At 46.1% G+C, this 27,073-nt stretch overlaps 1 protein-coding gene across 2 annotated transcripts in view; it reads left to right on the forward strand.

The window, feature by feature from the left end:
- NR6A1 (nuclear receptor subfamily 6 group A member 1) overlaps positions 1 to 27,073 on the forward strand; it is a 1,456,199-nt gene that overhangs the window by 1,208,327 nt on the left and 220,799 nt on the right. The window contains exon 1 of one of the 2 annotated variants that reach the window (XM_069609447.1): positions 21,404 to 21,555. The exons of the other annotated variant lie outside the window; for it this stretch is intronic. Within the exon in view, the coding sequence (XP_069465548.1) occupies positions 21,528 to 21,555 (28 nt within the window). The 5' untranslated portion in view covers positions 21,404 to 21,527. Of the gene's footprint in view, positions 1 to 21,403; positions 21,556 to 27,073 lie in introns of those variants that run through there. 2 annotated transcript variants of the gene reach the window in all.

The following is a 27,073-nucleotide window of genomic DNA, read 5'->3' on the forward strand; positions in this document are numbered from 1 at the left end:
TGACCCTAATGACTCTTAAGCCACCTCAATGGCTAACGCCCTCAAAACACTAGAATTTAGATATTGCATCACCAACCCAGCATACGCAAAAGGCCACATACTGGACTGGATTTCTGACTATAACTGCCAGATCAAAACCAACACCAACACTTCCTGCCCTTGCTTGGTCTGACCATCACATTGACTTCTCCATTCCCCACCCCAGGAAACCTAAACTTACTGTCACATCGCTACCACCAGCAGTCACTTGCATCTCACACAAACTTACAAAAGAATAATATCATGCCACGAATGGACATACCCTGCCTTACACTCCCCTTCTCTGTTGACCGACCCAAATTTACTAGTGGACACTTAAACATCAACCCTATCCAAAGCAGTGAACACCATTGCCCCCCTAACTCATCGCAAAGCCAAACCTATCAGACATTCAAACTCGTGGTTTACCTGACTCCTAGAAATGCGCAATAAGAAACGCCAGGCAGAACTAATGTGGCAATAAAATCCATCTGACACCCTGAGAGGTGACTTTGCAAAAATCTCCAAGCTACATAAGCTAGCAATCTCTGCCAAATCCACCTCCTTCAATGCCAGAATATTCAATTGCAAATCGGACCCCAGAGAGATCTTTACTATCTTCAAGGAACTAGAGAACTCGAGACCCCAGCTGCTCCACCACCCACCCTCTCCAAGGATGATGCCTGGTACTCCAGCATCCAAATGGCAATGTTCACGAATATTGACACCCTAAACAAAAATATTCTGTCCACAAGCACTCCTGAACCAGAGTTTCACTTCAATGAAATCTGAGACTGAAGTCCTAAAAATAATCAAAATTCTAAAACCTTCCAGTTGCAAAGCAGATATTTGGCCAGCGCATATCATCAAAGGCTTTGCTAAAATCCTAACTCCACTCATCACAGCATTCATAAACACCTCATTCTCAACAAGCACAGTGCCTGCCAGTCTCAAGGAAGCTTGGGTACTCCCTTCCTAAAAGGAAACTTCCTTAGACCCCTCTATTCCTACCAGCTACATGCCAATTACAACAGTCCCCTTCCTACTAAAAATCCTTGACAGGGCTGCCTACCTGCAAGTTCTGCACTTTTTCTAAAACCAACCACGTCCTAGGACGTGAAGCAGTCTGGCTTCTGCCCCGGCCATGGTACAGAATCTGCTTTGCTAGACTTAGAAAATCAACTGGATGAGATCAGAGCTTAGGAGCACCCCCCCTCCTCCTAGATCTATCCGCTGCATTTGACTTGGTTGACCATAAAATCCTACGTCCCCACCTCAATACCTCTGCAAACTTCTCCCCTATGGCCACTGCTTAGTTGGCATCCTTTCTTGAAGGAATAGTCATGCGTCTTCTCAGAAAATGCCAATGCCTCACCATCCCCTAACCATTTGGGGTTCCTCAAGGCTCATGAATATCCCCCACCCTAAACAACATCTTCTCCAGGCCCCTCTTCAACATACCCACGGCATAGCTTACACTAACTATGCAGACAACACCCAAATTTTGCTCCGAATCACAGGAAATTATGTAGACGACTCCAATAACTTTAACAATATCCTTGATCCAGTCATGCATGGCAGAAAACCACCCATGTCTGAATGGTGATAGAACCGTAATCCTGCTTGTCGGACCTCCCACAGCTCTAAAAATCTCAATGTACAATGCACAGACCTCCAGATAGATAACATCATTGTCCCTGTCTCAGCCACTGTAGAAACCTTAGGGGTGCACCTTGACACCACCCTTTCCATTTCCCATCAAGTGAAAACCATTGCCTCCTCAGCAGCCTTTGCCACCAAAGTATTAAATGCTGCTAGACCCTTTCTAAAAAAAAAAAAAGGAGTTGCTTAACAGTTGCCCGAGCAGTCATTGGCTCGAGGATAGATTACTCTGTCATCCATAAACTACAAGTAATACAAAATAATGCACTCAGAGCAGCACTGAACATTCCCAAAAAAGAACATATCTGTTATGTCTTGCATCAATCAATGGTCATTATGGTCCAGGCGGAGGGGGCTTTCTTCTTTGTTTACCCTATGTTTGAGTGGCTGCGACAGTGCCTTGCATCGCTCTAGTTTCTCCAGTGGGGGCGTGCCTGATGGTGAATGTCGCTTCCATTGGCAGTCAGTACACGAACCAGCGAGCCAGGAATCAAGACGCATTGCTTCTTCACTGCAGAATGCTCATGAGTGCTGTGCTTTGTTTCCTCTCTGATTCTAAAACTATTCTGCGCCCCTTATCTCTGTCTTTTATTCCCTGAGTAACTGCGATTCTCGCCTTCTTAGAATCTGCCTTCGGAATGCTTCAATTCAGATACTTTAACTTTTGAAGACTGTGCCCCTTCCCCGGAGTTCATGGTATTACTTAGTCCTGCTGGGAAAACCCACGTGTTTATCTACCGACACCTTCATAGCACACTAATCTTTGTTTCCTCATGCAGTTCCACTAAAGAAAGATCCTTCGATAGGACCCTTTCTAGTTACAAATATGTCCACTGCAAACACCTAACCTGTAGACGAATGCCGAACATCGCGTGACACATTAAAGGGTTTTCTTCCCATAAGAGGGTTTCCCTGGGGTGTCTGAGTTCCCATTCTAAAGATAGCAAGAGAACATTCAAGATTACAAGGAGATTCTTGTTTTCTACACTGATTGATGCATTTGAAGACCTCGTCCGTTGTAAGTACTTAAATCTTGTACTGATCATTGTGACAGTAAAGCTAACAATATCTCAGCAGCCAGAAAAGGCATCATTTTCAAAACGTTGTCCATCACTCACAAATGCCTGTCCAACACAGCTTCCCCCTACCTATCCCAGAAAATTACCAAAGCCCACGCTACATGACCTACCGGAATGCCTTACACTGACCGCCTATTCCTACCGAAAGTGAAACAAGCAAAAGCCGGTGGCTCCAGCTTCCCCCTACCTTGCAGTCAAATAGTAGAACTCCCTCTCCTCACTGAGAACTGACAAATCTTATTGGGTATTCCGAAAAGCATTAAAAACACAGCTGTTTGACTAGGTCACCTCTGTGCTCTACTTTTCTCTCCCTGCCCCCTGCCCCATGACAATCTGCTGCTGAATTTGTGATTATGTGAAACGTGATGTAATAATTTGTGCATGTAACAGCGCCTCCAAGTCTCTGGGTTGTTTGTGCGCTTTATGAATGAAATAAGTGCATCGCTAACAATGCCCCTAAATATAGGTTTAGCAACTGCCATTATAACAAACCTACCCGCTCAGCTTACATGCAACGTCTCGACATACCAATATTTTGTCATCAGAGTTCAGGAGGAATACATTTTCCAGTGATTGCGTCCAAGAATTGGAATGCCATGCCCACATCACTAAGATTTGAACTGTCTTACCGGGCATTCCGCAAGCAGCTAAAAACGTGGCTTTTCTGTGAAGATCGTGATCATGCAGTCACTTATTAACCTTCCTGATTTATCTAAATACCAAGTCTCTCATGCAACTGCCTAAATGTTCTATATCCTTTATGTAACCAGCACCTAGATGCCAGAGGGTTTAGTGTGCTTAATAAATGTCAAAATAAATAAATGAAAAAGGGTTTCTGCGCCCATCTGTTACTGCGCCACAGTGAAGTTCAGGTATCAACCAAAACCAGTTTTTCTTGATTCATCTTATATTTATTGATAGCCCATAAGGATGATACGTGTTTTGGCACCCTAAGTGTGCCTTTTTCATATCTGGGCATTAAGACTTGATATACTATCGTCAGAATGCGTGCACTGATCTCGTGTTAGAGTCCCATCAGACTCCTAAGCACTGCGAGCACTTAAATTTAAAAAGATCATTATGCACTTGCATGGATTCCATGTATGTTGTAGGAGCAAATGATAGTCCCTTATTCAGCAGACTGATGATATCTCGATTTAGTTCAACGTCTGATAGGTTCATCACTAGGTTAGTTATTGACTCTTCTTGGCTGCTTCCCTTGTTGCTGCTCGTGTTAATCTTCGGTAATCTTCGAAGGTGTCTGGGTTGCCGAAGTCTACCCAACCCCCTCCTTCCTCTTCTCCGAGTAAAGGTTGTTTCTTGGTAGGTAAGTTTGTTACTTGAAAATGGACTTGTTTGGGTGTTTGGATCATATTTCCTTTTTGATATCTACTTATCTGATTGAGGAAGCCTTTACCAGTTCTACTTCCGTCTTCTTCTGTGTTCGGTTCACCTTCTGCTGTTTCTTCTGCATCTGAGCTCGGTACTGAGCTGGCAAGTGATGTATTTGGTGTACTCTTCTTGGATTGTGATTTAGGAAATTTGTTATATTTCTCCTGAAATGTGTACACTCGGTCATCATTATAGTCTCTTTCATCTCTGAAAAATGTTCGTAATTTGCGCAGTTAGATGCCATCTTGATATTCCTTTAATACCTTGTACACCTTGAGGTAGTTTTTCTCTTTTGTTACTTCTAGTGGCGTCTGCAATTTCCTTTTTAATTATTTCTATTTGTTCACTGGCGCTCTTTTGCTCGCGAGTTGCATGTTCCACCAACATCTCTAACATCCGTGTGGAACATGCTCCTAGATTTCTCTCCCAGTCTTCCGCAAGGTCTTGGTAATCGTCTTTATTAAAATTAGGAAAGATCAAGATTCGTAAAACTCTGAGTTTTACGTTTTTTGCTGAGGTAATTATTAAGTGAGACGATTTCCCAATATTTATCTATCTCCTTCCTGGAGATCCTTTCCAGCTTGATAAACTTATATCTCAGGTCCTCGCGTTTCGGTGTGCTGGTTGCAAATGCATGGACATTGCTTCCTTTAGGCTTGAACAGGTTACTTGCTTCCTCTTCTCGGTTTTCTAGATATTCAGCCATTATACTTGACGCAGATCTTTAGTCAGCGCGAGTGATTTATTCAAATTAATGAAGCTCTGGGAACTTTTTGTGCAGTCACTCTTGGACCTCCGCGACTTAATGTAGCATAAAAATGTTAGTGTCGCACCGGTGGGAGCAGAGAACGGAGACCTAGAGTTTCCCCACTCCGTTTGCAATCAGACTCTCTCTGACAACACAAGATCAGTGCACGCATTCCGACGATAGTATATCAAGCCTTAATGCCCAGATTTGGAAAAGGCACACTTAGGGTGCCGAAACACGTGTCATCCTTACGGGCTATCAATAAATATAAGATGAATCAAGAAAAATTGGTTTTGGTTGATACCTGAACTTCACTGTGGCGCAGTAATAGATGGGCGCAGAAACCCTTTTTCACTTTTTGAAAACTGAGTGGGGGAACTCTGTCTCTGTTCTCTGCTCCCACCAGTGCAACACTGTAACATTTTTATGCTGCATTAAGTCGCGGAGGTCCAAGAGTGACTGCACAAAAAGTTCCCCGAGCTTCATCAAAATAAATACATATTTTCTCAATTTTGGGCTTGGACCAGCTTACTCGATTTCCTGCATGATTTGTGAACAGATCACTGCTTCAGGTTGTCAGGCTCTCTTCCATTCATATTGATGTTCAAAATGAGCGTAGCATGATCACTGCACTAATATGGGAAAATCCTAAGGGTGTTTACCTGCTGTAGTAAACGGTTATTACCAGCAAAATAATCTAGCATGGCTTTTTTGTTCTACTGGTCCACGTTGTAGTACCCGGCTGATCACCCAAAGGCTGTCCATTAAGCAAAGTCACATTCCATTCTCGCAAGTAGAGAAGCCACTGCGACCCCCTGGCATTAGATACTTTATGTACCATTATGCTGTTCGGCTGCATTTTTATATAGGGCACAGCGCTCCTTAGCGACGCATCTGGAGTTCCAGTCACCACCTATTACTAACCCTCCCAGTTGTGTCAGGATTACGTCTAAATAATCGAACAATTTGTCTGTGACACTCATGCCAGGCGGTTCATACATATTAACAATCCACATTCGCAGTAGTTCTCCAACTTTCATATGGACCTCAACAGCCAAAACAAACATTGCCCCCAGTATTCCCATGTAAAACTAAGTAGGGTCATTCCTTTCACCAATCATGAGCCCTCACCTCGGGCATTCAGTAGCCTTTGATTGAAAGACCACATATCTGTCTATATCAATGTTGAATAAAACCCAGGTTTCTTGAAGGGAAAATATATCGTTGCCCATCAAGTTAGCCATTGATTCACCCTTCTCTAATAGATGGGAAAATCCCTGCATGTTCCAACTTAAGATTGTACTGCCTCAATGGATAGATCGGGTTTTGGGTAGGAATCTCTGAAGCCATTTCCAGCCCTTAGCATTATAGAACTCTCAGAACAAGGTTTTGCGATTACCATATTATTGGTAAGTTGAGACCTCTTACATTGAGTACAGCATGTTAACACCTTAGCGCTCTCCAGCTTTTTGTCTAACACAAAACCCACATATTTCAATGATGCCTCATGTTGATGAATCAAAGATACCGTTTTAGGCAAACAGCAATGCATCCCAGACACCTTCCCGGTGTAAGGAAGGGATGGTATCAAACAGTGAAGACAGACAGAAGTGATCACAGTTCAAGGGTGTTTATTGAACTTCATTGGGTTGGTAAAATGCCTACCTAAATCTACAGATTGGAGCAAGCTAAGACCATCGAATAATAACACAGTCCTAGTGGAGTCTGTCAAATAAAAAAGGGCCTATACTAATAAACTATTGCCAATCCTTCTAAAAGCAAAATGGTGTGGGATGACAATGTATGCAAAGGAAAAGTGTTCAAGAAAGGATATCATGATAGTTGAGCAATTTGTTTCTCTTCCCCACGTTTTCAGCACGTGGCAAGCTGGCAAGTGCAGGCTTTGCACACACTCTGGCTTCCCGGCCACAAGGTAAAAGTAAAAGTCTCTCTCGCAATGACAGTCTTATTGCAGAGGGCCTGATGTAACAAACAACACACAAAAGTTCCTTTCCTTTGACAGGGTTTTCACTTTCACAAGTTTAAGACTGGTCCCCCTCGTTCGGGCTCGGACCATGGATCCCCCTCGTCCGGGCTCAGATCACTTTTGATACCCGAATTGAAGTCTTTCGAATGTGCAATGGGTTTTGCTTAAACCGTCACAGGACCACTTCAATTCACTTCACACAATGTACACTTCAAATCAATCTTTAACTTTTTGTTTCTTTTGTCAGGATACTGTACAGAGACCTTCGACTGAACACATTCACAATGCCGGACCACTCTGTCAATGGTATCATCTTTCCTTCTAATGTTCAGATATTCAACAGCAATTTAGCTTCACTCGCATCTTTCATCACACGCGTTTAACAATGTTCGTTCCAGCGCTCGCTTACAACCTTGACTTCAACACAGACCAGTCTGGTATCAGTCTCCCTAACTAACTGGCTGTGTTGTTCTCTGTCACTTCTTTGTTCTTGGAGCCAAGGACAATACTACAGTGTCTGCTGCTCCTCCCCGCCTTGGTCAGTTACGCGGGAGGACCCTCGGTATCTCTGACACACAATGCAGGATTCTTCAGTCTTGTTTCCTGGTCTTATGTTTTCTGCCTTGAAGGTTTCTTGAAAGTAACGGCTTCCTGCCACAAAGCTCAAGGGTGTTGCCCCTGTCACAAACCTCTCGTGCCTGGCGGGCTTTCTCCCCTCGTTTAGCTGCCAACTCGGAACTGATGTACCTTTTGTGTGTTTTGCCTCGCTCAGAGTGTGCTTTTGGGCTCTGTCTTTTATCTGTGTGAGGAAGTGTAATGGAAGTCAGGTGTGAGTGATCGTCAAGATTGCCTGACCATAGTATAGGGACATATCAGGTACATGGCTCGGTTGCGAGTCTTTCTCCCAGAGTCGGCTGTCTGTGTTAAAGTGTTTGTGTCGGAAAAGGGGGAGGCAGTTGAGTTTCTAAACATCCCATCGGATAGGATGGGATAAAGGTGTTCCAGGGTGTCCCACTTCCAAGGACCCCTCACTCAGGTGATCCTCCCACACTGTCCCACCCCCAGGGTCCAGATCCAAAGGCGGTGGTCATGCCCTAGCCATCTGAGAGAGATCCGCTGTGACTAGCGGCTGAAACACCTTCTGGGTTCTCATACCGAGTAGTGATATCAGAGGTTCTACAATATAAAAGTCAAGTTCAGAAGTCTCAGTGGTGAAACTTTGTAAAATAAGTCCATCAATGCAGAACAATTTGAATTACGTTTCCCTTTGACTACAGACGGCCCAATGGTGACGACTTTGGGGTTCAGATCATCAGTCTCCCGGTCCTCAGCGGTGTGAATTTACTGTTGGTCACGTGGTATCAGAATACAATCCTCGGTACTCACGTTGGTGCACGGAGACACTGTAGCCTCAGGCAGCTTTCTAGATTTTCTAATAGTGCAAGTAGCCAGCACAGGCGGTACTTTCTGTACTAAGCCATCTTCTTTCACTAACCAACTAGTTAGAGTACCCACGTTTTGTGCTGACCTCTGCTTGCGTCGTGCATCTCTCTTAATGTCTTTGACTTTACATTAAACTCCGATCTTACAGTGAGTTCAGTGGCTGTGTGTCTATAATTTCAGTCTGTTCGTGTAGTGCCCTACTCTGAAGGCGCTCGCCAAACGTTGGTGCTAACGAGTGGGGGGGTAGGTTTCCGGGGAGATTGCAGCATCCCTGCTTTTGTTATGTGCCTCTTGACTGTCAGACTGAATGACAACGTGCTGATGTGAGGAGAGAGAAGTTTGTTGTCAGTCAGGGGGGGCGCCTTGATCAGCTATCAGTATTTTATCCACTGTGAGCTCATGGAGTAGGGCGATTACTTGCTGTTGTAAGTCTTTGTGAATTGCTCCACACAGTTTGAGCAATATGTTTACAGCAAATTGTAATACTCCAAGGCTGGTGTTAGAGTTCAGATCTTTGCCCGAGTTATGAGTGCTTTGGTTATTGCTGATTGCAGGTAAAATAGTCTCTTTGCTTATGTCATATAGCAACTTAGGACTTACAGAGAGTCTCTGTTGGGTGTCGATTTTTGTTGGTACTTCACCCTCTCCACCTGCAACTATGGAAGGTTTGTGGTTTACTATACTATTAGCACTGCTCAAAACACTACCATGTAAAGCATAACATAGCCTCAATAGAGTTATTGTCAATACCATGTGTGAGGAGTTACTCGTACTCATCTGTGAAATGCTGGTAACCTCAGTAACAGTTGGCTAGTGTAGCTGCTTTTCCAAATTGGCTGTCTTAGTTGGATAATGTGCTGTGATTTTCACCCCTCGGATTTGTGGTAGCCAATATCCTGGAGCTAAGTTTGCTGTTACTTGCCACTTCGTCAGTCGCTGGCTGCCTACACCTGTCCGTTAAAGGGGGGTCATAGGTGTTTTTTTCTGACCTAAAGTATTATGGTACAACTTTACGTGAGACATAGGTTTTACTGCGACTCAAGGCTTTACCCGGCATCCTGCTATCACAGGCCAACTTTTAGCTATAACTCAACAGTAAATATTGGGGTAAAAATCTACAGTCTGGGATCAGGCTATCGGCTGCTTAGCAGGCTCACCTTGGTGTAGGCATGAAACAAAGAAACAGTATTGTTGAGGTGTGCCAGGCTGTGGAAGCGCTTGAGCTAGTTCTACTGGAAAATCTACTTCAATCAATCAATTAGAGATGCTGCATACTAGTGGAACAAGTAGGCACCCCAAACCTACTACACATTAGAATGAAACACAGTAATTGTTCCACCACTAAATGCGCTGATAGCTCACAGAAATTGAGCATATAATTGGTTAGTGATTGTAAATGTCACGAATATTATACAAGATAATATGCACAAAATCTTCTCAAAGGAGACTCAAATCGATATCTCATTGTTTTATTCTGTTCAATTGCCGTATTCAACCATCAGAGTTATTTGCCAACACGTGTTTCGACCTCAACAGGTCTTTTTCAAGGCAAAGCTCAAGTATGAAATCCCTCCGTTTTGTATCTGATCGAGGGCAATTTCAAACGGGATTGTCAATGGAGATTCTGGCAGCCTACGTTTGTATTAATGCCGATCTTGTGAGAAACAGTTTATCTCTGTCGATCAAAGTGAACGATGAGCACAAGTTGTGAGAAAGGACTTGGTTTTCGTTTTGGACAGCGCGAACAGACGGCAGTACAATTGGGTCATGCCACTTAAAGGCTAGCTGCTCATCGTTCACTTTGATCGACAGAGATAAACTGTTTTTATCTCTGTGCTATGTTTGCAATTTTTTGCTAAGGTGCAGCAACTAGCAGTAGCTCTTCTAGGAAACAATAGAAAGACACTGTGGCAGACCACTTTTGCCAAACCACTTTGCCGATCCTGACTTATCATTTTTGAGTAAACTTCCAAAGAAAAACTGTTTGCACCTGCAACGTTGTGCTGAAATGGGAGTCAATTCATTAAGTCTGCCATGATTAGATGAATATATATATATATCTAGCGCTTATTTGTTAAATAAAGTTTTGTCATGTAGGACATTTTGAGAAAAAAACTGACACGTGTTTAAATGTTTCTCCAGCATTGGATCTTTCATGGATTCACTTGCTTTGAATATTCAGTTCAGTAGCCTATCTGTCCTTTTGGGTACATTCTGCCCCGGCCATTGGGACATTGAGTATCTAGCCCCACCCAGGAGGCCATCTTCAGATTCTAACTGCACATCGTGCAGAGGAGTCCCCTGGGCTTTTTCTCCTGGAGAAACAAGGCCAGAAATCTGAAATACTTTAAAAAACTTAAACTTCAACATATGTACAGATAAGTACCTTATCTTTTACAAAATGGAAGAAAAACAAAAAAAAACTTTTTTGAGGCATGCCAGTCATGTGGCATTAAGAATGTGTATGAGGGAGATGGGCATTCTGATTTTATATATTGTCTCTAGCCCAACCACATTCAGGAATACTGTTACATGTGTGCCACTTTTAGCACAAGAACTATCGAGGACAGGAAAAGGAGACTTGCCCTATGGCTAAATGAAGGAAGGTACCCCCCCTTGAGAGACAAGAGGGCTAGGTCAGAAGAAAGATTGTCATCATTGAGGGGAAATTGGAAATATCTGTCTGCCTGTTGACAACATCACCAACAATGGAATCTTCAGACAAAAAGTGTCAGAACCAGCATCGGGTGCTCCGACGACAATCGTAACTGTCCCTGCCGTAGCCCAAAAATCATCAAGGACACCCTCATCATCATTGTCGACGACCACTCTGCCAACGGTAAAACTTGGCACCTTCAAGACCTCGTTGTTTATCTCCACGTCGACAGGAAAACAAGGTACGGCCAAGACTTTGTCGGCGACCGCGTCAGCGATGGTCATACCCACGAAAACCTTATAGTCTACCGTGTCGATGACGGTACTGTTCACAAAAAGCCTGACAATGCCAACGGTACACAAGTCTCCAACACCATTATAATCTGCAGTAGCACCATCCACAACTGGGGCACCAAAAAAGGATGTATAAGTGTCTTCTGACACTCAAAAAGCCCCAAACATCAGTCCAACTGTAGAGAAATTGGAAAAATCACAGCCAAAGCAATACAAACACAAATCAAGTAACAAGCAGCCACAAAATCTAAATAAAAAGGTGCAAGAGACATGGAAGACTGTAACGGAACAGGGTCCAATAGTTATAAAGCTGCCTCTCAGGCCCTTAGTCACCCAAGACCACGGAAAACCAGGGCATGATATCCGGAAGTGGGGAACCATCGCCACCTGTCACCCACCCAGCCCATAATATCATTAGACGGGGAACCAACCCTGTCTCCAGTCTTTTAAATTCTACCAGAACAAATACTGGAACACCATATTGATTCTGAATTTTAACACGGATACTCGCCCCAATTCTCTGAGGAACGGTATTCACAACATGAGCCACTGTTGAGACCCCCAACACTGTAGAAATGACCAGAACCCACGTTACTAACGCCTGTTGGTCTTTCCCAGCCGACAGAACCTTTGCTTAACCCGCAGTCTCTGTTATCGCTACAAGTATTATCCACGCTCCAATCTCTGCTCACGCAATTGAATATTAGACAACCAGCTGAGCTCAGGCACCAGATGAGATATTGGATCCCACTGGGATGACCCAAAAGCTTACCAGAGCGGCCCTGCACAAGAGGGTGGTCCTACGGAAAATATGCCTACTAGCCGTACCGACTCTCCACCGAAGGAGTCGCCTATCAAACCTATGATGCATTCAAGACTTAGTAGAGCTAGAAGCCCTGTCAGAATATGAGGCACTTCTCCAAGGCCACTACACTCACCACATAGCCAGGAAGAGGGAGAACTCTACTCCTCTAGCACAGACTATGAAGGAGGTAATAGGGACACAGATGGTTCTGCCTCCCAATCACCACAACCAGACAACTGGGAGGACACAGACATGGACCTAAACCAGGACTCCGAAGAACCGTCTCGCCAGTCGCTGCTGGACGAAATATGCGCCTTTCATAAACCAGTCCAAAGGGCATGTGAGGAATTTGGTCTGGTGCCCTCTGAGCAGAAAAATTGTTTCCTTTTTGACTTAATGCACAAACGCAGAAAGGCTGTAATGTCCACTGCCATTCTAGATCATGTATGGGAGTAAGGACTATTGAGCATGTAAAGACCCTTCTTGGAGCCAGCATTCAAAGGCTGCTTGTTAAAGAAGTTCAAGGCACCAGAGGAGTCCCGAAAAGGCCTAACATCTCAACAAGCCCCCGACTCATTAGTGTAGACAGCGGCATGCAGAAAATCAAATTCACAGGGTTAGAAGTGTGCAGTGCCACCAGATAAAAACTGCAGGAAACACAGAAACATTCAGCAAGCACAGTTTGTCTACAGGAGCCACTAGAGTAAACGTGGCAAATTCACTGGCAATAATATCTAGATATGACTCTGAGATGTTGAACCCGATGGCCCCACTATTCGAGCACTTGCCAGGAGATGAACACAAACAAGCCCTGGACTTTCTGCGAGAAGGAGAAGATGCTTCCAATCATGCAATCAACATTGCAGTTGACATAGCAGAAATGGAGTACAAACAGATCAGCAACAGCATCGTCTTACGGAGGCAGGCATGGTTAAAATGCACAGATTTCAAAGCAGAGGTGCAATCACAAGTGCCTGATCTGCGCTTCGAGGGAGACCATCTTTTTGGTCCCAAAATTGACAAGGCACTAAAAGCAATTAAGACGGATACAGCAAGGTCACTTATCACTTTCTGTGAGGTGCATTTTTTGTTCCTTCCTGGGAGTCGCTGGTTGCTCCACAGTGACTAAAAGAGGGGGAGAATTATATCAACAAGGGTGCTCCTATTCGCAAACCTACTACCAGAGGTATCGTCGAGCATACCCGTACAAACAAAAGGATTTCAAACAGGCCTCAAGGATGTGGCAGACAACCTCTGTCTCCAGGGGTAGCCAGCAAAAGCAAGCCTGACTTGCACCGAACTCGGGTCCCCACTATCGAGCTCCAACAATTGGGAGGCATCTTGCAATATTATCTGCAGCATTGGCCTGGCACCTGACTTCTGTGAGTTTTGACAGGTCCCACTCACGGAAGTAGCCAGAGCGGAGTCCACAAACAGATCCTACACATACAAGTGGAATTGTTTTTGCAAATGGTGCTCCCAACAACAATTGGACCCACTAAGTATAGAACCTTATCAGGTCCTTCCATACATACTACATTAGGCAAAATATTGCTCGTCACACTCATCCATCAAAGTACATATAGCTGTGGTCTCTAGATACAACAGGAGGCAGAGGAAAGCACCCCTATTCAGGGCCCGCATAGTAAAACACTTTGAGAGGCATTTTCCGCTCTTACCCTCCTCAAAAGAAGGTGCCACCTCAGTGGAGCCTAAATACTGTTGTCCACTTTAATGTGACCACTGTTCGAGATTATGGCAACTACGGATATAAGGTTTGTCTCCTGGAAAACAGCTTTTCTAGTGGCATTCACATCTTTTAGATGAGCATCGAAGTACATGCACTGTCTGTTAAACCTCCATATCTGCGTTTTGAAAAGAGGAAAGCCGTCTTATAACCAAACCCAACATTCATCCTGAAGGTATTGTCCGAGTACCATCTGCAAGCCAAAGTAACCCAACTGGTATTCTTTGCAAATCAGTCAACCCCATCAGAGCAACCTTTGCATTCACTTTATCTTCAGAGAGTCCTGAAGTTTTAAATAGACAGAACCAAGGGTTTTCGACACACCTCACAACTGTTTTTTGGGGCCCCTAACAGAGGTCGACGTATTTCAAAGCAAGGCATTGCTAGATGGGTTTTCACTACGATTTCAGCAGCACACAGTCAAGCCAATCGACCCTTGCAAGGACCTGTCCATGCTCATTCCACTAGAGCAGTGGGGTTGCCAGCGGTGCTATGAGCAGGGATTCCCCTGCCGGACATTTGCCGAGCAGCAACCGGGGAAGTTTCAAACATTACTGTATTGCGGGACAAGGAGAGGCAGAAGCAAAGGTCGGAAGAGCTGTCCTACAATGCTTGTTTCGATAAGGTATGTCATTCTAACTTTACACCTCCTATGAAAGAATGCTAACTGCTATGGCACTCTTTCTCCAGCTTTGGATCTTTCATGGATTCACATGCTTTGAATAGCGTATGTTGCTTACCTGTAGCTCCTGTTTTTCAGCATTGGTATCTTTCATGGATTGACATGCGCCAGCCTACCACCCCGAAGGGAGCAATGCTACATTACACCAGCTTTCTTTTCTCTGGGGTTAGAATCTGAAGATAGCATCCTGGTTGGGGCTAGATACTCTAAGTCCCATTGGCTGGGGCAGAATGCACCTAATAGGACATAGATAGGCTCCTGAAGTGAGCTTTAAAAGCTATATTATAAGTTAGCATACTAATGTTACAGAGGATTCCCATCCTGTGGGCGGGGAATATTCAAAGCATGTGAATCCATGAAATACACCAATGCTGGAGAACAGGAGTTACAGGTAAAATACATACTCAAAATCCCACTGGATGCATTGATCCTTCCCCTAATGTAAACCTCATAGCTCCTGGGGCCTATCCACAGAGAGCGGCTAGGCCTTGGGGGGGGGGGGGGGGGGGATGAGGAGAGGACCATATGTATCCAATCAAAATCAAAGACCATCAGGTTTAAGATTAATTAGGAGACGCAAAATGGAACTCAGGGAGAGCTGCCTGGGAAATGAATGGGGAAAGTTGCCTAACATCATCTGGGTGGAACTGGGTGGAAATGCCAGGAGAAGGGACAATATGTGGCCAAAGGAGGCAGGAGAAGGGAGAATATCCATGACTGATGTTGACCAACTTCATGTCCTGTACCTGTAGATGCCCTGAGCTTGATGTCCTTTCCTATGCGCAAACCCAGAGATGATTATGTAAGTTGGCTTGCCCAACTAAACCTAGTCGTGTGGGGTCTGTTTGAGTTCATGCCTTTCCCTTAATGAGTGTGTTGGGGCAAACTGGCAGTTCACCATTAGCAATTTTATTAAACAATGTATTTAACTCCCATATAGCCAAATTACACGAAGTAATTTTGTTTACGTTCAAAATCAAGAACATTGCTTCCAGTGTGAATAAAAACTATAGCCTGTAATGTAATTTGGTATTCCTAGTCGGTTGCCAACATCAAAACTCCCTTAAAGAAGGGGTGCATAAAAACGAAATTCTGTACTGATTCCTAGTTACCTCGAAACCTAAATTAAGGGAGAGGGGTCCCAAATGATTAACTGAATACCTGAATTTGTTAGATGGGACAGAAAAGGCGTCTACCCAAAGTTAAATGGAATAAAGTCCCTGATTTGAAATGTACACTACAGAGCGTGAGAAAGTGACTCCTGGTAGGAGAGATTCTGCATTGCATAAGGGCGAAGGAATCAATCAATATCATTATAAAAAGTTTGTGGTGTTTTCAAAACTACTATCCATTTCAAGTGCAAAGGTAAATTAAATATACAAAGTGCTGCATGTGTGAAATTGCTTTTGAACATAGAAAAATGTTGCATTTGATTTAAATATAAACTCAAGGATTGCCAATGCTCATGATCTTTCACTGTAATTTTGATATCAAGGGATTTTTGTGTGTTATACAACACAGGTCAAATAAACTATTCAAACCCATTTCCATGAGACCCAAAAGTGAAAACACACGTGGTGTAATTTCTGATTTCTTTTTCTTAATGTTGATTCACAGAAAGTGATTGCTTGTATTGAAGTTGTTTTGTGCCACAGAGAAAGTGGTGTGTGTAGTGATTTGTCCATATATTGATTGGTCATTGGTGACGGGGGATATCTCGGGGGCAACGCGTTTGTCTTGGAAGCAAGACAACGCAGCGCAGCACAGGTTAGAATCCCGAACCTGCGCTTAGAAACCAATCTTTGGTATTAAGCGCGTTAGAAAAGAACAATTATAGTTATATTGATTAATAAATATATTCTTTCTGTACACCGGCCTCGTTCCTGGCTCATCTGTGGCAAAGGGTAATGGCTCTACGTGGCTCTATATGAGCCATAGACAGAGCTAGACTGAACATCATAGAATATTGGGGAGGGGATGGAAGGAAATACCCATGTTAAGGGTTGTCCCTAGATATATCACGACAAATGTTTAGCGCTTAGAGATCTGTGATCCCAAGACACCATGACGAGCATCTGAATTCCCCACGTGTCTACATACTAGAGACACAAACAATAGCGAAAAGTAGTATGTACAGGCTTGTTGCGAATGCTTGCAAGACAATTTGAACCCATAGACAATTTGCCTAGAAATCTTTTTATCAAAAGTTGTATTTATCGCAGTTAAATACAACTACGTAGTTTGTATGTTGACTCGATCACCGTTCAAAAATCTATAACCCAGAACTGGAGGCCACAATGGCACAAGTTGTGCTATGCAAGACTACATTATATTATAATGGAACACAAGGTTGGGTTTTGTGAAAATATAATCTCAACTGGTGGGTACTGGAACCTTATCGGACAGTTTGATTGTCACAATGCCATCTTTTCACATTACCTCCATTTCTTTCTTCTTTTGTCTGTCTTTACTCGTGAAGAAGACCCTGCTACTCATTACTCACATTTTCTTTGATGGAGAGCTGGAAGAGAAGCAGTACAGTGCACCCTAACGAGTTGTCAAACGATCCTTAATGAAGTCTGCAATCCCCCGTCTATAGGAAATAATGAAACCTTTAATGTTGGTGGAAGCAAGGCTATTGGCTCCAGGGACAAATCCTGCCAGACGCTTCTGGATGCGGTGGACCTGGCTCATCTTCTGGATGATAAACCTGTAAAAGCATATGAAGCGACATTGCATCCCCCGACTTAGAGATACCTATGTCTGCTGGGACTGCAGTGTCCTCAATGTCTGTTGTAGAGTGAAATCCAGCGCATGTTTTTCCACAATGTGTTCCTTATAAATGGGGTATGTCCAGAAATGTGGGTATTGGTAAAACGCACATGCCCACAATTACTGATAAAACCATAAGCGGGACTGTCATGAACCAATGCAAATTTATTATTACTAATGTTTAGAGTCCAGTTGGGCGGAAACCTAGGGAAGCTGTTAGTAATAAGGTACTGGCCTAGCTCCGTCAGAAGAATGGTCCAGGGGTCGTAGTTACTGCGGACCTTCAGTTCCTTCTGAGGATAAAAATTGACCGTTAATGCACCCAGGACGGCGTGGCTGTATAGTTGTAGGGTGTGGCAGCAGTAGCCTCCCACTGTTTTTATCCATCTGTAATGATTGCACTCCTGGTGGGTACCCCAGCTCGGCTCACAAAACTGGGTCTCGCCTTTAACTTGCTTACTATCAATGGCCATGCTATCCCTGTAGCCTCAGTTGTCAAAACTCTGGGGGTCTATCTGGAATGCTACATCTCCAAGCAGGTTACCCACGTTGCCTTCACCTCTGCCACCAAGCGTATCCAAGCTAGCAAACCCTTTCAGTTGACAATCGCATTGTAGTCACCTGTGTCATTATTTGCTCCAAACTAGATTGTAACGCCCTCCTCTGCGCAACATCAGAAAAGAACCCGAACAAGCTCCAAATTGTACAAAATAATGCCATCCGAGCTGAGGTGGACCGCAGGAAACATGACCACATCTCTGACACCAGAAGAGCCGCCCACTGGCTCCCTGTCAGGAAAAGGATCAAATTCATAGTCCTCCATCTCGCATCGCTGCCTTTCGAACGATGCTCCCCTCTTACCGGCCCAAAAATCGTAAGTCTCCTGCCAGACCACTGTGCTCCTGTAACAGCCACCTCCTCACAGTACCTAAGGTTTGCCGGAAAAAAGCAGGGGTCTCCAGTTTCCCAGCCTGCGCAGCCACTCTGTGAAATTATTTGCCCCTCAACCTGAAAACTGACCCCTCCTACCTCTCCTTCAGAAAAAAACTCAACTCACCTGTTCTGCTACATTTTGTTCCATGTCTTACTTTTCCCTGTACCCTGCCTTACTTGCTCTTCCTGTAACTAGCGTCTAGATGACTGTGGGCTATGTGTGCTGCTATAAATACAAAAATAATAAAATCTAATGTGAATTTGGTAGTGGGTTTCTTGTAACCCCTAATGTAGTATGTATAATGAAGTAGGTATTTCTTTATTTGCTGAATTCTTAATTCCTTTGGGGATTTTTGCCTAGTCATATGTTTTATTCTTTGTTCTGTATTGTTTGCACTGTTTGTTTATGTTGCGCCCTGAGGCCTATGGGTGTGTGGCGCATTATACAAATTGATATAAATAAATAATAGTCAACATTGAGGGATCATGAGAAATGTAGTCCAAAACATCTGTAGAGTCGCAGGTTGCAGACCCCTGGTGAAGAGACTAGGAGGGTGCGGGGATCGGGGGGGGGCAGTGGTACGGGAATTGGTGATTGATGAGTGTAGTCTCTTGAAGAGAGAAAATGGGATGATCCTTTCCCCCGATCCCGTCCAGACCATGGCCTATGACGTCATGACCTAAGCACCCACCGTGGGATGAGTTCAGCCCTCTGAGTGCTGCCCTGGACTTCAAGATTCACCATGGCCACACGCTGCACACCCAGGCCAGCTGCGCGTCATCCAAAGCACATGGTGGGACCTCGGGTGGAGCTGAGATGGACCATATGGACCAACTCGATTAGACGTCACCCACCAATATCGCCATTGTTGGAGATGACATGACATAGCCAATGGACAAGAACACACGTGCCACCAAGCATCTGGATCAGACACACCAGCCAACACGAAGAACATACTCAGTGCTATGACGTAGAGGACCTCTCACAGACATGCATCGTTATTTTTCACATAGGCTAACTACTGCACCGCAGAAACGCAAGACTCCAGAAGAGCTTGTGTATATTCTTGCAGATGCTGCTTTGCTACTAAAACCATGAAGATGTCACCCTGTAGATGGACTAATGTAGAAGGACCGAAGCCGCCCGTCGCAATCCCAGTGTTATGGACTATATGCCGCCACACATAGACTAGGCCAAGGTAGGCCGCAAACCAGAGTCCCCAGGCCCGGAGCAGCTCAGACAGGGCTGCAAGGTGCTGATCATGCAGAACAAACCCTGACTGGAGCCCCACAGCCAAGGCCACGAAGTTGCAATCTACACACCGCCCTCCCAGCGCCAAAGTTACACCTGTCACTGCTAAACGCTCCTTGGAGTAGAAATACAAATCAAATCCCTGTAATTCTGCTTCAGCCATGGTCTCTCCACGTGACCAGGCCGACCTGATACAAGGACCAGAGAAGCTCTGGGGTCTCACGTCTGGGTCCCAAACTGCAACAACGAAGTTACAAGTTGGACACCAGCAGCGATGTGAAAGGGACACTCAACAGCCAGTAGTAAGACTTGTCCGCCACTGACACATGGTCATACGTTGTTGTCAACACCAGGTACATCGCGAGCTGGGAACAGCGATGGTCCCTGGCTTGGGGGCTCATGGATTAAACAATCCGAATATGAGGGGCTAACCACTGACGACTCTATAACTCAACCAATCACTAACTTTCCCCATGTAACTATTTTCATGTAGCAATTCTTAGGGACGACCCAAGCGTACCACCTCACCCTTTCTCTACCAATAACATTTCCTTCTAGAAGGGTCTATACTGACCCTACCACTCAGGGAGCCAACCCGAGATAGCGTTAGGTTTAGGGGCTAGTTTTCCCAGGTGACGCACGTAGTTGCGTCCTCCAATTAGAAAAAGGGCCTGCGAGCCCATCACTGCTGAGATGTTCCTTGGGTACCTATGCTCCGAGAACCTGACCCTGTCTGTTTTGTCCAATAAATAGCAGTAACTCTTTGCTCTTGTGTTTGCCTCATACTCCTTTGGGACGCAGGAGGAGTTGTGGCCTCCCCAACCCTGGAGGTCCGCGGACAGCCCTGCCGACCCCTGGGAAATTACGCTGACACCCTGTAGACTGCTTGGACCAGAATCCAGATTGGAGGAGGTCCGCAAGTTAGTGCACCTCGAGACTGTTGACCATGTGTTAAAACAATCTTCTCCAAGATTCTTGGGCTGTGGAGAAGGAGAAAAGTCTTTTGGATTGTGAGTTTTTGGGGTCAGGACTATGGCTGTTTTGTAACCGACCTGGAAGATACCAGTTGAAGAAGTGAGGTTGAATAAGGCAGAGAAGTGAAAAGAGGGAAAGGGTGTATTTTCCTGAACAGCTTGTGGTGCAAAGGGGTCAATTGGAGCAGAGGATGGGTAGAAAGGTAGAAAGAAGGTCATTGGGGAGAAGTGAGATCGAGTGTAGGGAAGATGAGTAAGTACTGGGGGGAAGAAAGTTTATGCTAAGACTAATGAAGATTGCTGGTGATTAATCGCCGTTTTCAGAGCTGTCATTTTGGTCCACGTCGGGGTGAGTGCCTGCTTCGTCCTAGCTTTTTCCTTTGCTTGCTGGGGCTTGGATTCCATTGCATTTCAAATTGGAGTGCGAGGGGACAACACTGGAAGTACTAGAAGCACCCCCAAAAAATGGGGGGGGGGGTGCTTCGCGTGCTTCACTTCTCTGCAGAAACGTATATGCGGCCCCAGAGCCGAAAATGATACACCCCACACAGTGTCAATGTTATGGCGCCCCAGAGCCGAAAATGGTACACACCACACAGTGTCAATGTTATGGCGCCCCAGAGCCGAAAATGGTACACAACACGGTGTCAATGTTATGGCGACTGAAAGGGGAGCGATCCAGCCCCCCACCCACCCACGACACCGAACCCTTGCTGGCGTGGAATTCTACTGAAGCTGCCATGTGAACTCTTCCGACATACCCTTCCGAAAACTGCAAGCTTTCGTTTCTGATTCGGGAAGGAGGCAGAGGGCCATATTAAGATACATTAAATGAACGGCACGGCTGGACCTCATTAGAATGCGCTGCGTGTGAAACGGGACGCAGGTGCCCCTCCCCTTCATTTCAATGTTAAAGGCCACTCTGGCTCTGACATCAGAGCGCATTTGCATAGGCTCGGATCTCCCATCTGCAGCAGGAGCCCCAGTACCAGAGATGGGCTCTCGGCTGCATTGTTCGCACGGTTCGCGAATCCGGGGGCGAATCCAATGATGCTTTCGAGGAGCTCAAGGCTCTCACTCTGGAATGAAGGAAGATTCCAACTTTATGGAAGGTAATATGACGCCCCTCCTGCCTGGCTCCCCCCACCCCACCCCGCCTCTAGTTCAGATTAAGGTTCGCAGAGCGGCCGGCCTGCGAGGGTCATTGGAGAGCAGGCGCCATTGATGGCCGAGCAGCGACTGTCAGAGCTGACCCCAGAGGACAATGACCTGTGTGTGTGTCCAGTGAGCTCACGGCGATGCACGGTACTGTACCCTTGCTGGAAAGATGCCCGCAGCTCGTCATCATGCCATGGAGCTTGGGGGTCTGTTTCTAAGCGCTGGCTCTGACCCCTTAATGTTTTCCAATCTAATTAGAAATGTTGCTTATTAACCTTGATATGCTTTGGGTGTCTGTTTAGAGGTGGCAGTGACGTCTACATGTGTTTTTCGGCGTCTGCCTGGACGTTGATGTACTGTGCCATTGTGTGTTTTGGGTGTCTGTCCAGAAGTGGTAGTACTGTGCATATGTGGTGTTCTGCGTCTGCCTGGACGTTGATGTACTGTGCCACTGTGTGTTTTGGGTGTCTGTCCAGAAGTGGTAGTGCTGTGCATATGTGGTGTTCTGCGTCTGCCTGGACGTTGATGTACTGTGCCACTGTGTGTTTTGGGCGTCTGTCCAGAAGTGGTAGTGCTGTGCATATGTGGTGTTCTGCGTCTGCCTGGACGTTGATGTACTGTGCCACTGTGTGTTTTGGGCGTCTGTCCAGAAGTGGTAGTACTGTGCATATGTGGTGTTCTGCGTCTGCCTGGACGTTGATGTACTGTGCCACTGTGTGTTTTGGGTGTCTGTCCAGAAGTGGTAGTGCTGTGCATATGTGGTGTTCTGCGTCTGCCTGGACGGTAATGCACTGTGTCATTACATGCTGTCGGTGTCTGCTTACACGCGCCCCACTACCTCCGTGTATCTATTTGGAAGCCTGTTTACTGTCCCGTTTGTGTAAGTAGCATTTGTGTTTTCCATCGCCTCTTGCTAGTACTTAACCTGGCATTACCTTTTGATCCGGACTGTTTCGGTGTGTTGGTGTATTGGTGTTTTGGGGGACCGTTCACATGTGCGGCTGTCCGCTCTCGTGGCAAGTTCACAAGTGTCGCTATTGCTTGGAAGTTCTAGTGAGACGGTCACTTTAAAAGTGTACAGCGTCTTCGATGAAGAAAGCATGTAACAGTGCAAAATCCATACAGCGCCCCGCTGCTGGGTTAATCGCCTCTAGGCGCATGGCACGGATGGCCACACCACACAGATTCAGTTTGTCAACCATTTTTGGTGCAACTGCTACTCTTAGTTGTACCATTATTATCCCCGACTCTATTTTAAACCGTTGGGTTCAACTCTAAAAAAATCTATTTAAAGCCAAGTACCGTCCAGTACCTTTACTGAATGTGCATTTGCTTCACTGCATCTCCAACTGGCCGTTATGGAGCGATTGTACTGGCCCCCGTGCTTGACTACCGCGCATGTGGTCCCTACTTGTGGATGCACGCGCGTGCAATTGACTTCGCCATTGTCTTACACGCGCGGCTTCGGGGTTCAGCCCAAAGTGTTCCAGCAGCAGCAGCGCAGCGTGGCGCCGTTAAGTGTGAGGGTGTATAGTTAACTCGGCTAGAAATGGGGCTATCGGTTCGTCCAGATAACCCTTGGCAATAAAGGGAGTGCCCGCGAGTTGTGACCTTAGGGCTTGAACTTTGGCATCGCATGAGCAGCTTGTGAAGTGACCTGCGGGGCGAGGGTGCCCGGCACAGTAGAACATGAGCTTGCTCGGAAGCGGGGCGCTGCTGCCTACCCTCTAGCACACGCCGCCTCACATGGCCCCCTCAGGACTTCTCAGCGGACCCGCAGAAGCTGGACATGGCTGCATGGGAAGGTAACGTCCGCTCCGCCCAGGCTTCGGGGGAGGGTCAGGGTGGGGGGTTCTCCCCTGCGTCCCCTTGTATAAGGAAAACGTGAAAATAAATGTTTATTTGCAGAGACGTTAAATTGCATCGTCCTTCCGAACCTAGCTGCACATATAGTGTTTGATCGCTGGGAGGGACGAAGGTCATGAGCGACTTTACTTAAAATTGAAATTATTTAATCCGGCAGCGCATCTGGAAATGCTTTGTTTTGTGGTGTTAATTATTGACAGTATCGTTGGGCGGGGGGCGGCCCCCTCCCTCTCGGGGCTAACACTGGGTGTCACACCCATGCCTGCACGTTCCGTAATTGTGATTGAAATGGCGTTGAGGGGGGAGCAGCCGAACTCGCCCTGCCGGTTCCGCCCGGGTCTGTATTCGCCGCCCCAAGTTCCTGCATGACAAGGAGGGGCCGATCGCGTTTATTTTGGGAGAGGCTGCCGTTCCCCTCTCGCTGTTTTGGGCTCTGCCCCTGTGGCCAAGTTAAAGCTCCATCCCCCACCGCCGCCCTCCCTTCTCCCCCGACCGGTTAACATTTGCTGCTAGCGTTTCCATCACTGTCACAACACTCGCACAAGTGACGGCCGCCCACCACACATGCATGGCCACTGCACACTTCCCTCCCCAAATGACCCGTCCATCCGTCCCCGGCGATCCCTTTTCATTTGATAAGGCATCCGCAGCTGTTGCCCGGGTTTTCCTCCTGCTTACCTTTAGTCTTTGGAGACACGTGGGCTTGGCTCGTGTTAAAGTAAACCTTGCATCCATATTCCCAGCAGGCCCTAAATGGGGGCCGGAGATGCCCCATCGCAGCGAGCATCTCGCTGCGCCCTGCATTTTCTTTGCATTCTGGAGCTCGCAGTCCTGTATTTTGAATGGGAAGAGCAAAACTACAAGTCCAAGATTTAGAAGATAGAACTGTGGCTTGGTGGGCAATCCACGCCTGACACACGCACCACGCACACGTCATCGTGTTCTTTAGCCAGAACATGCATTAATTCTACGCCAGCATCTATCTGTCTTTGGGAATTGAGACGCACCAGGGGCAGGATGGCATGCGCGATACCTCTAGCGGGTCCCGTTGGATACTGTAACACGAGGAGGGTGCGCAACAGCTGTGCATAAGTGTGAGCGATTAATGGCCGACTCTGGCTAGGGTGTTGGCAGGGGCGCTGCCTATGGTCGATCAGTGTACTGGATGCCCTTTGCGAATCCATGAACCTCTTCAGTAAAGAACATTCTCGCGGACAGGCGAGGCGAGCAGAGCAGGCCGGCCCTCCCAGGAACATGGCCCGTTTCAAAGCTCAGTAACTCTTAGTGGAAAGCGGTTGTTCAGCGTCGCACAAGCACTCGTGTTATTGTATTTTGGGGCAAGCCGTGTGGCTCAATGCCACTCTTCCCAGTGGTGGAGCAGCTGGGTATGTGTTGTCTTGCTCAAGGCTCTGCCACATAGGGCTACTCACATCATTACGTGGCTAGCACGGTTTGTGTCACGTAGTTACCGTGCCTTCATAGTTGTGTGGTTGGTGTAGTTCGTTCTCGATAATATGTATTTGCTAACTCGGTGTACGTAGATACTTAACCACTGACTAATGGAGCATAGCAGTTTAGTAACCATATAATGTGTATTCTTTTACAACACTTCATGCCTGGCCATCCGGCTTCTAAACACTGCAAATGCCGCGTGTATGCTAGTTTTGAGTTTACGAAGTGCAAGCTGCCATTGAGTCTGAGAACAGCGCCTGTGAGCGGTTCACCTGTTATATAGCGCTTCATGCACCTCTCTGCAATTATTACTTATAATCTGAGGGGTGGGAGGAGTACTCTCACTGGATAATAGCCCTCCCCAAATTATTACCCATAGTTTAGCTTAGCAGAGGGCTGCAGGCTGCAAAAGGGCTTTTGGTGTATACGGTTGTGCAACTAAACAGCAAACTGTTAATATTGTTGGGGGGAGGGGAGGAGGATGAACATACACGTCTTGCACTGAGCATTGAGTTTTGCATTGCGTGTTGAATTGTGCAATGGAACAGTGTGTGCTGCTTGTCAGGCTGCTGCACAAGTCAGAAGTTTTGGAATGCGGTCAGTGGCAGAGATTGTGGGCTGCATTCTGATTTGCTGCGCGGAGGTCTGTAATGGAATCCAGGTGATACTCGATTGATCACACGCTTTCATGGTAGTCTGTTGGGGCGGCCGAGCATGGATTGTAAGCTCGGACTGCAGCCGTCGCAGATCTTCCCTGATTTCTGGAGTTCCACGGTTAAAGGCCCACATAGCCACACAGTAGACTTGCACAGCTGCTTTCCATTGTTGCACAGTATGATTACTTCGTATAGTTGGATATTTGCACGCTGGCCACTTGCTTTGCTTTATCAGTTGCTGTAATATCGTTCCAGTATTTGCAGTGGCATGGTTGCTATAGTATCATATCGTTCCTATAGTTAGTTGCACAGTTACATTAGGATAATGTTATTTTTAAAACGTTAACATTGTTACTATGCTTCACAAGTGACACAATGTTAGTGTACGTCCAGGTTCTTCCAAATGCACGGTTATCAGTGTCTGTCCGTTAAGAAGACCAGCATTGTGTCCAGTCCTCAAATAACCTAGCCAAAAGAATTGCTTCCAGAACCTTCGTTGGTCAGTACTTGTGTTGTCTAACTGAAACAAGGTTTGAGCACCGCATTTTCCTCCAGACAGTCTAACCATCACATATGTCTCACTGCACACCAAGGGGTAAGCCAAGGGTAGGCTTCTGGAGTGGGTCGTGAAATAAGTGTGACATTAGAGTTCATTATGTGCTTGTTCTTGGCATACATAGATGGATATTTATCTTCCGTCAATTGGACTTTAGAGTTAAATTGCAGTTTGTGTTACTATGTTTGTTGTATTTACTGCGTGTGGACCAAGCTTTGTGAAGCAACAGTGTGCTATACAAATCATAGGGGGGGTGGGCGTGCCGAGGGATGCAGAAACACAAGGGAGCTGGGAGCTCACAACAAAAAGTGTGGGGCAGTTGGGCTTTATTGGCTCTATATGCAACCGGGGGAAGAAACTGGGGTGGCGGGGCAGATCACCAAGTCTTATTAGGCTAGGTGGGCAGTGGAGGATCTGTTGACCCAGGTGTTAATGGAGGAGCCTAGAAGCATGGGGGCAAGTCTGATTTTGACAGGAATGAGGATTTAGAGTGTGGGGCTCGTAGATGGAGGAGGCCTGTCTTGTGGTCCTTTCCTGCCTGGACCAGTGGCGCTCAAGTATGCACATGTCCTTACTTCTGGTGGATTGTAGGCCTCTGGAAATGTTGAGTTTCTCAGTGAGGTAGCTTGGGGACTTCAGGGCAACAGCCTTGTAGATGATGCAACATGATTTGAAGATGTGTTTGAAGCGGGAGCCAGTTCAATTTGATGAGTGTCTGGGTGATGTGGTCGAATTTACGTAGTCCTTTGAGTGATGCTGATCTTGGGGATGTCAGAGTAGTGACAGCAAGGGCTTCCAAAAGGGCATTGTCACCATCCAGGTAGGAGAGGACCAAGGCTCGGACAGCAGATCTCCACTTTCTTTTTTGGGATGAAGGGCTGGATTTTCCACAGGAGAGAAAGTCATTACCAAGCTGTTTGCATATTTCTTGCTACTCTCTGA

The sequence above is a fragment of the Ambystoma mexicanum genome, chromosome 8 (genome assembly GCF_040938575.1).
Source record: "Ambystoma mexicanum isolate Mex_15411 chromosome 8, UKY_AmexF1_1, whole genome shotgun sequence".
Classification (NCBI taxonomy): Eukaryota; Metazoa; Chordata; class Amphibia; order Caudata; family Ambystomatidae; genus Ambystoma; species Ambystoma mexicanum.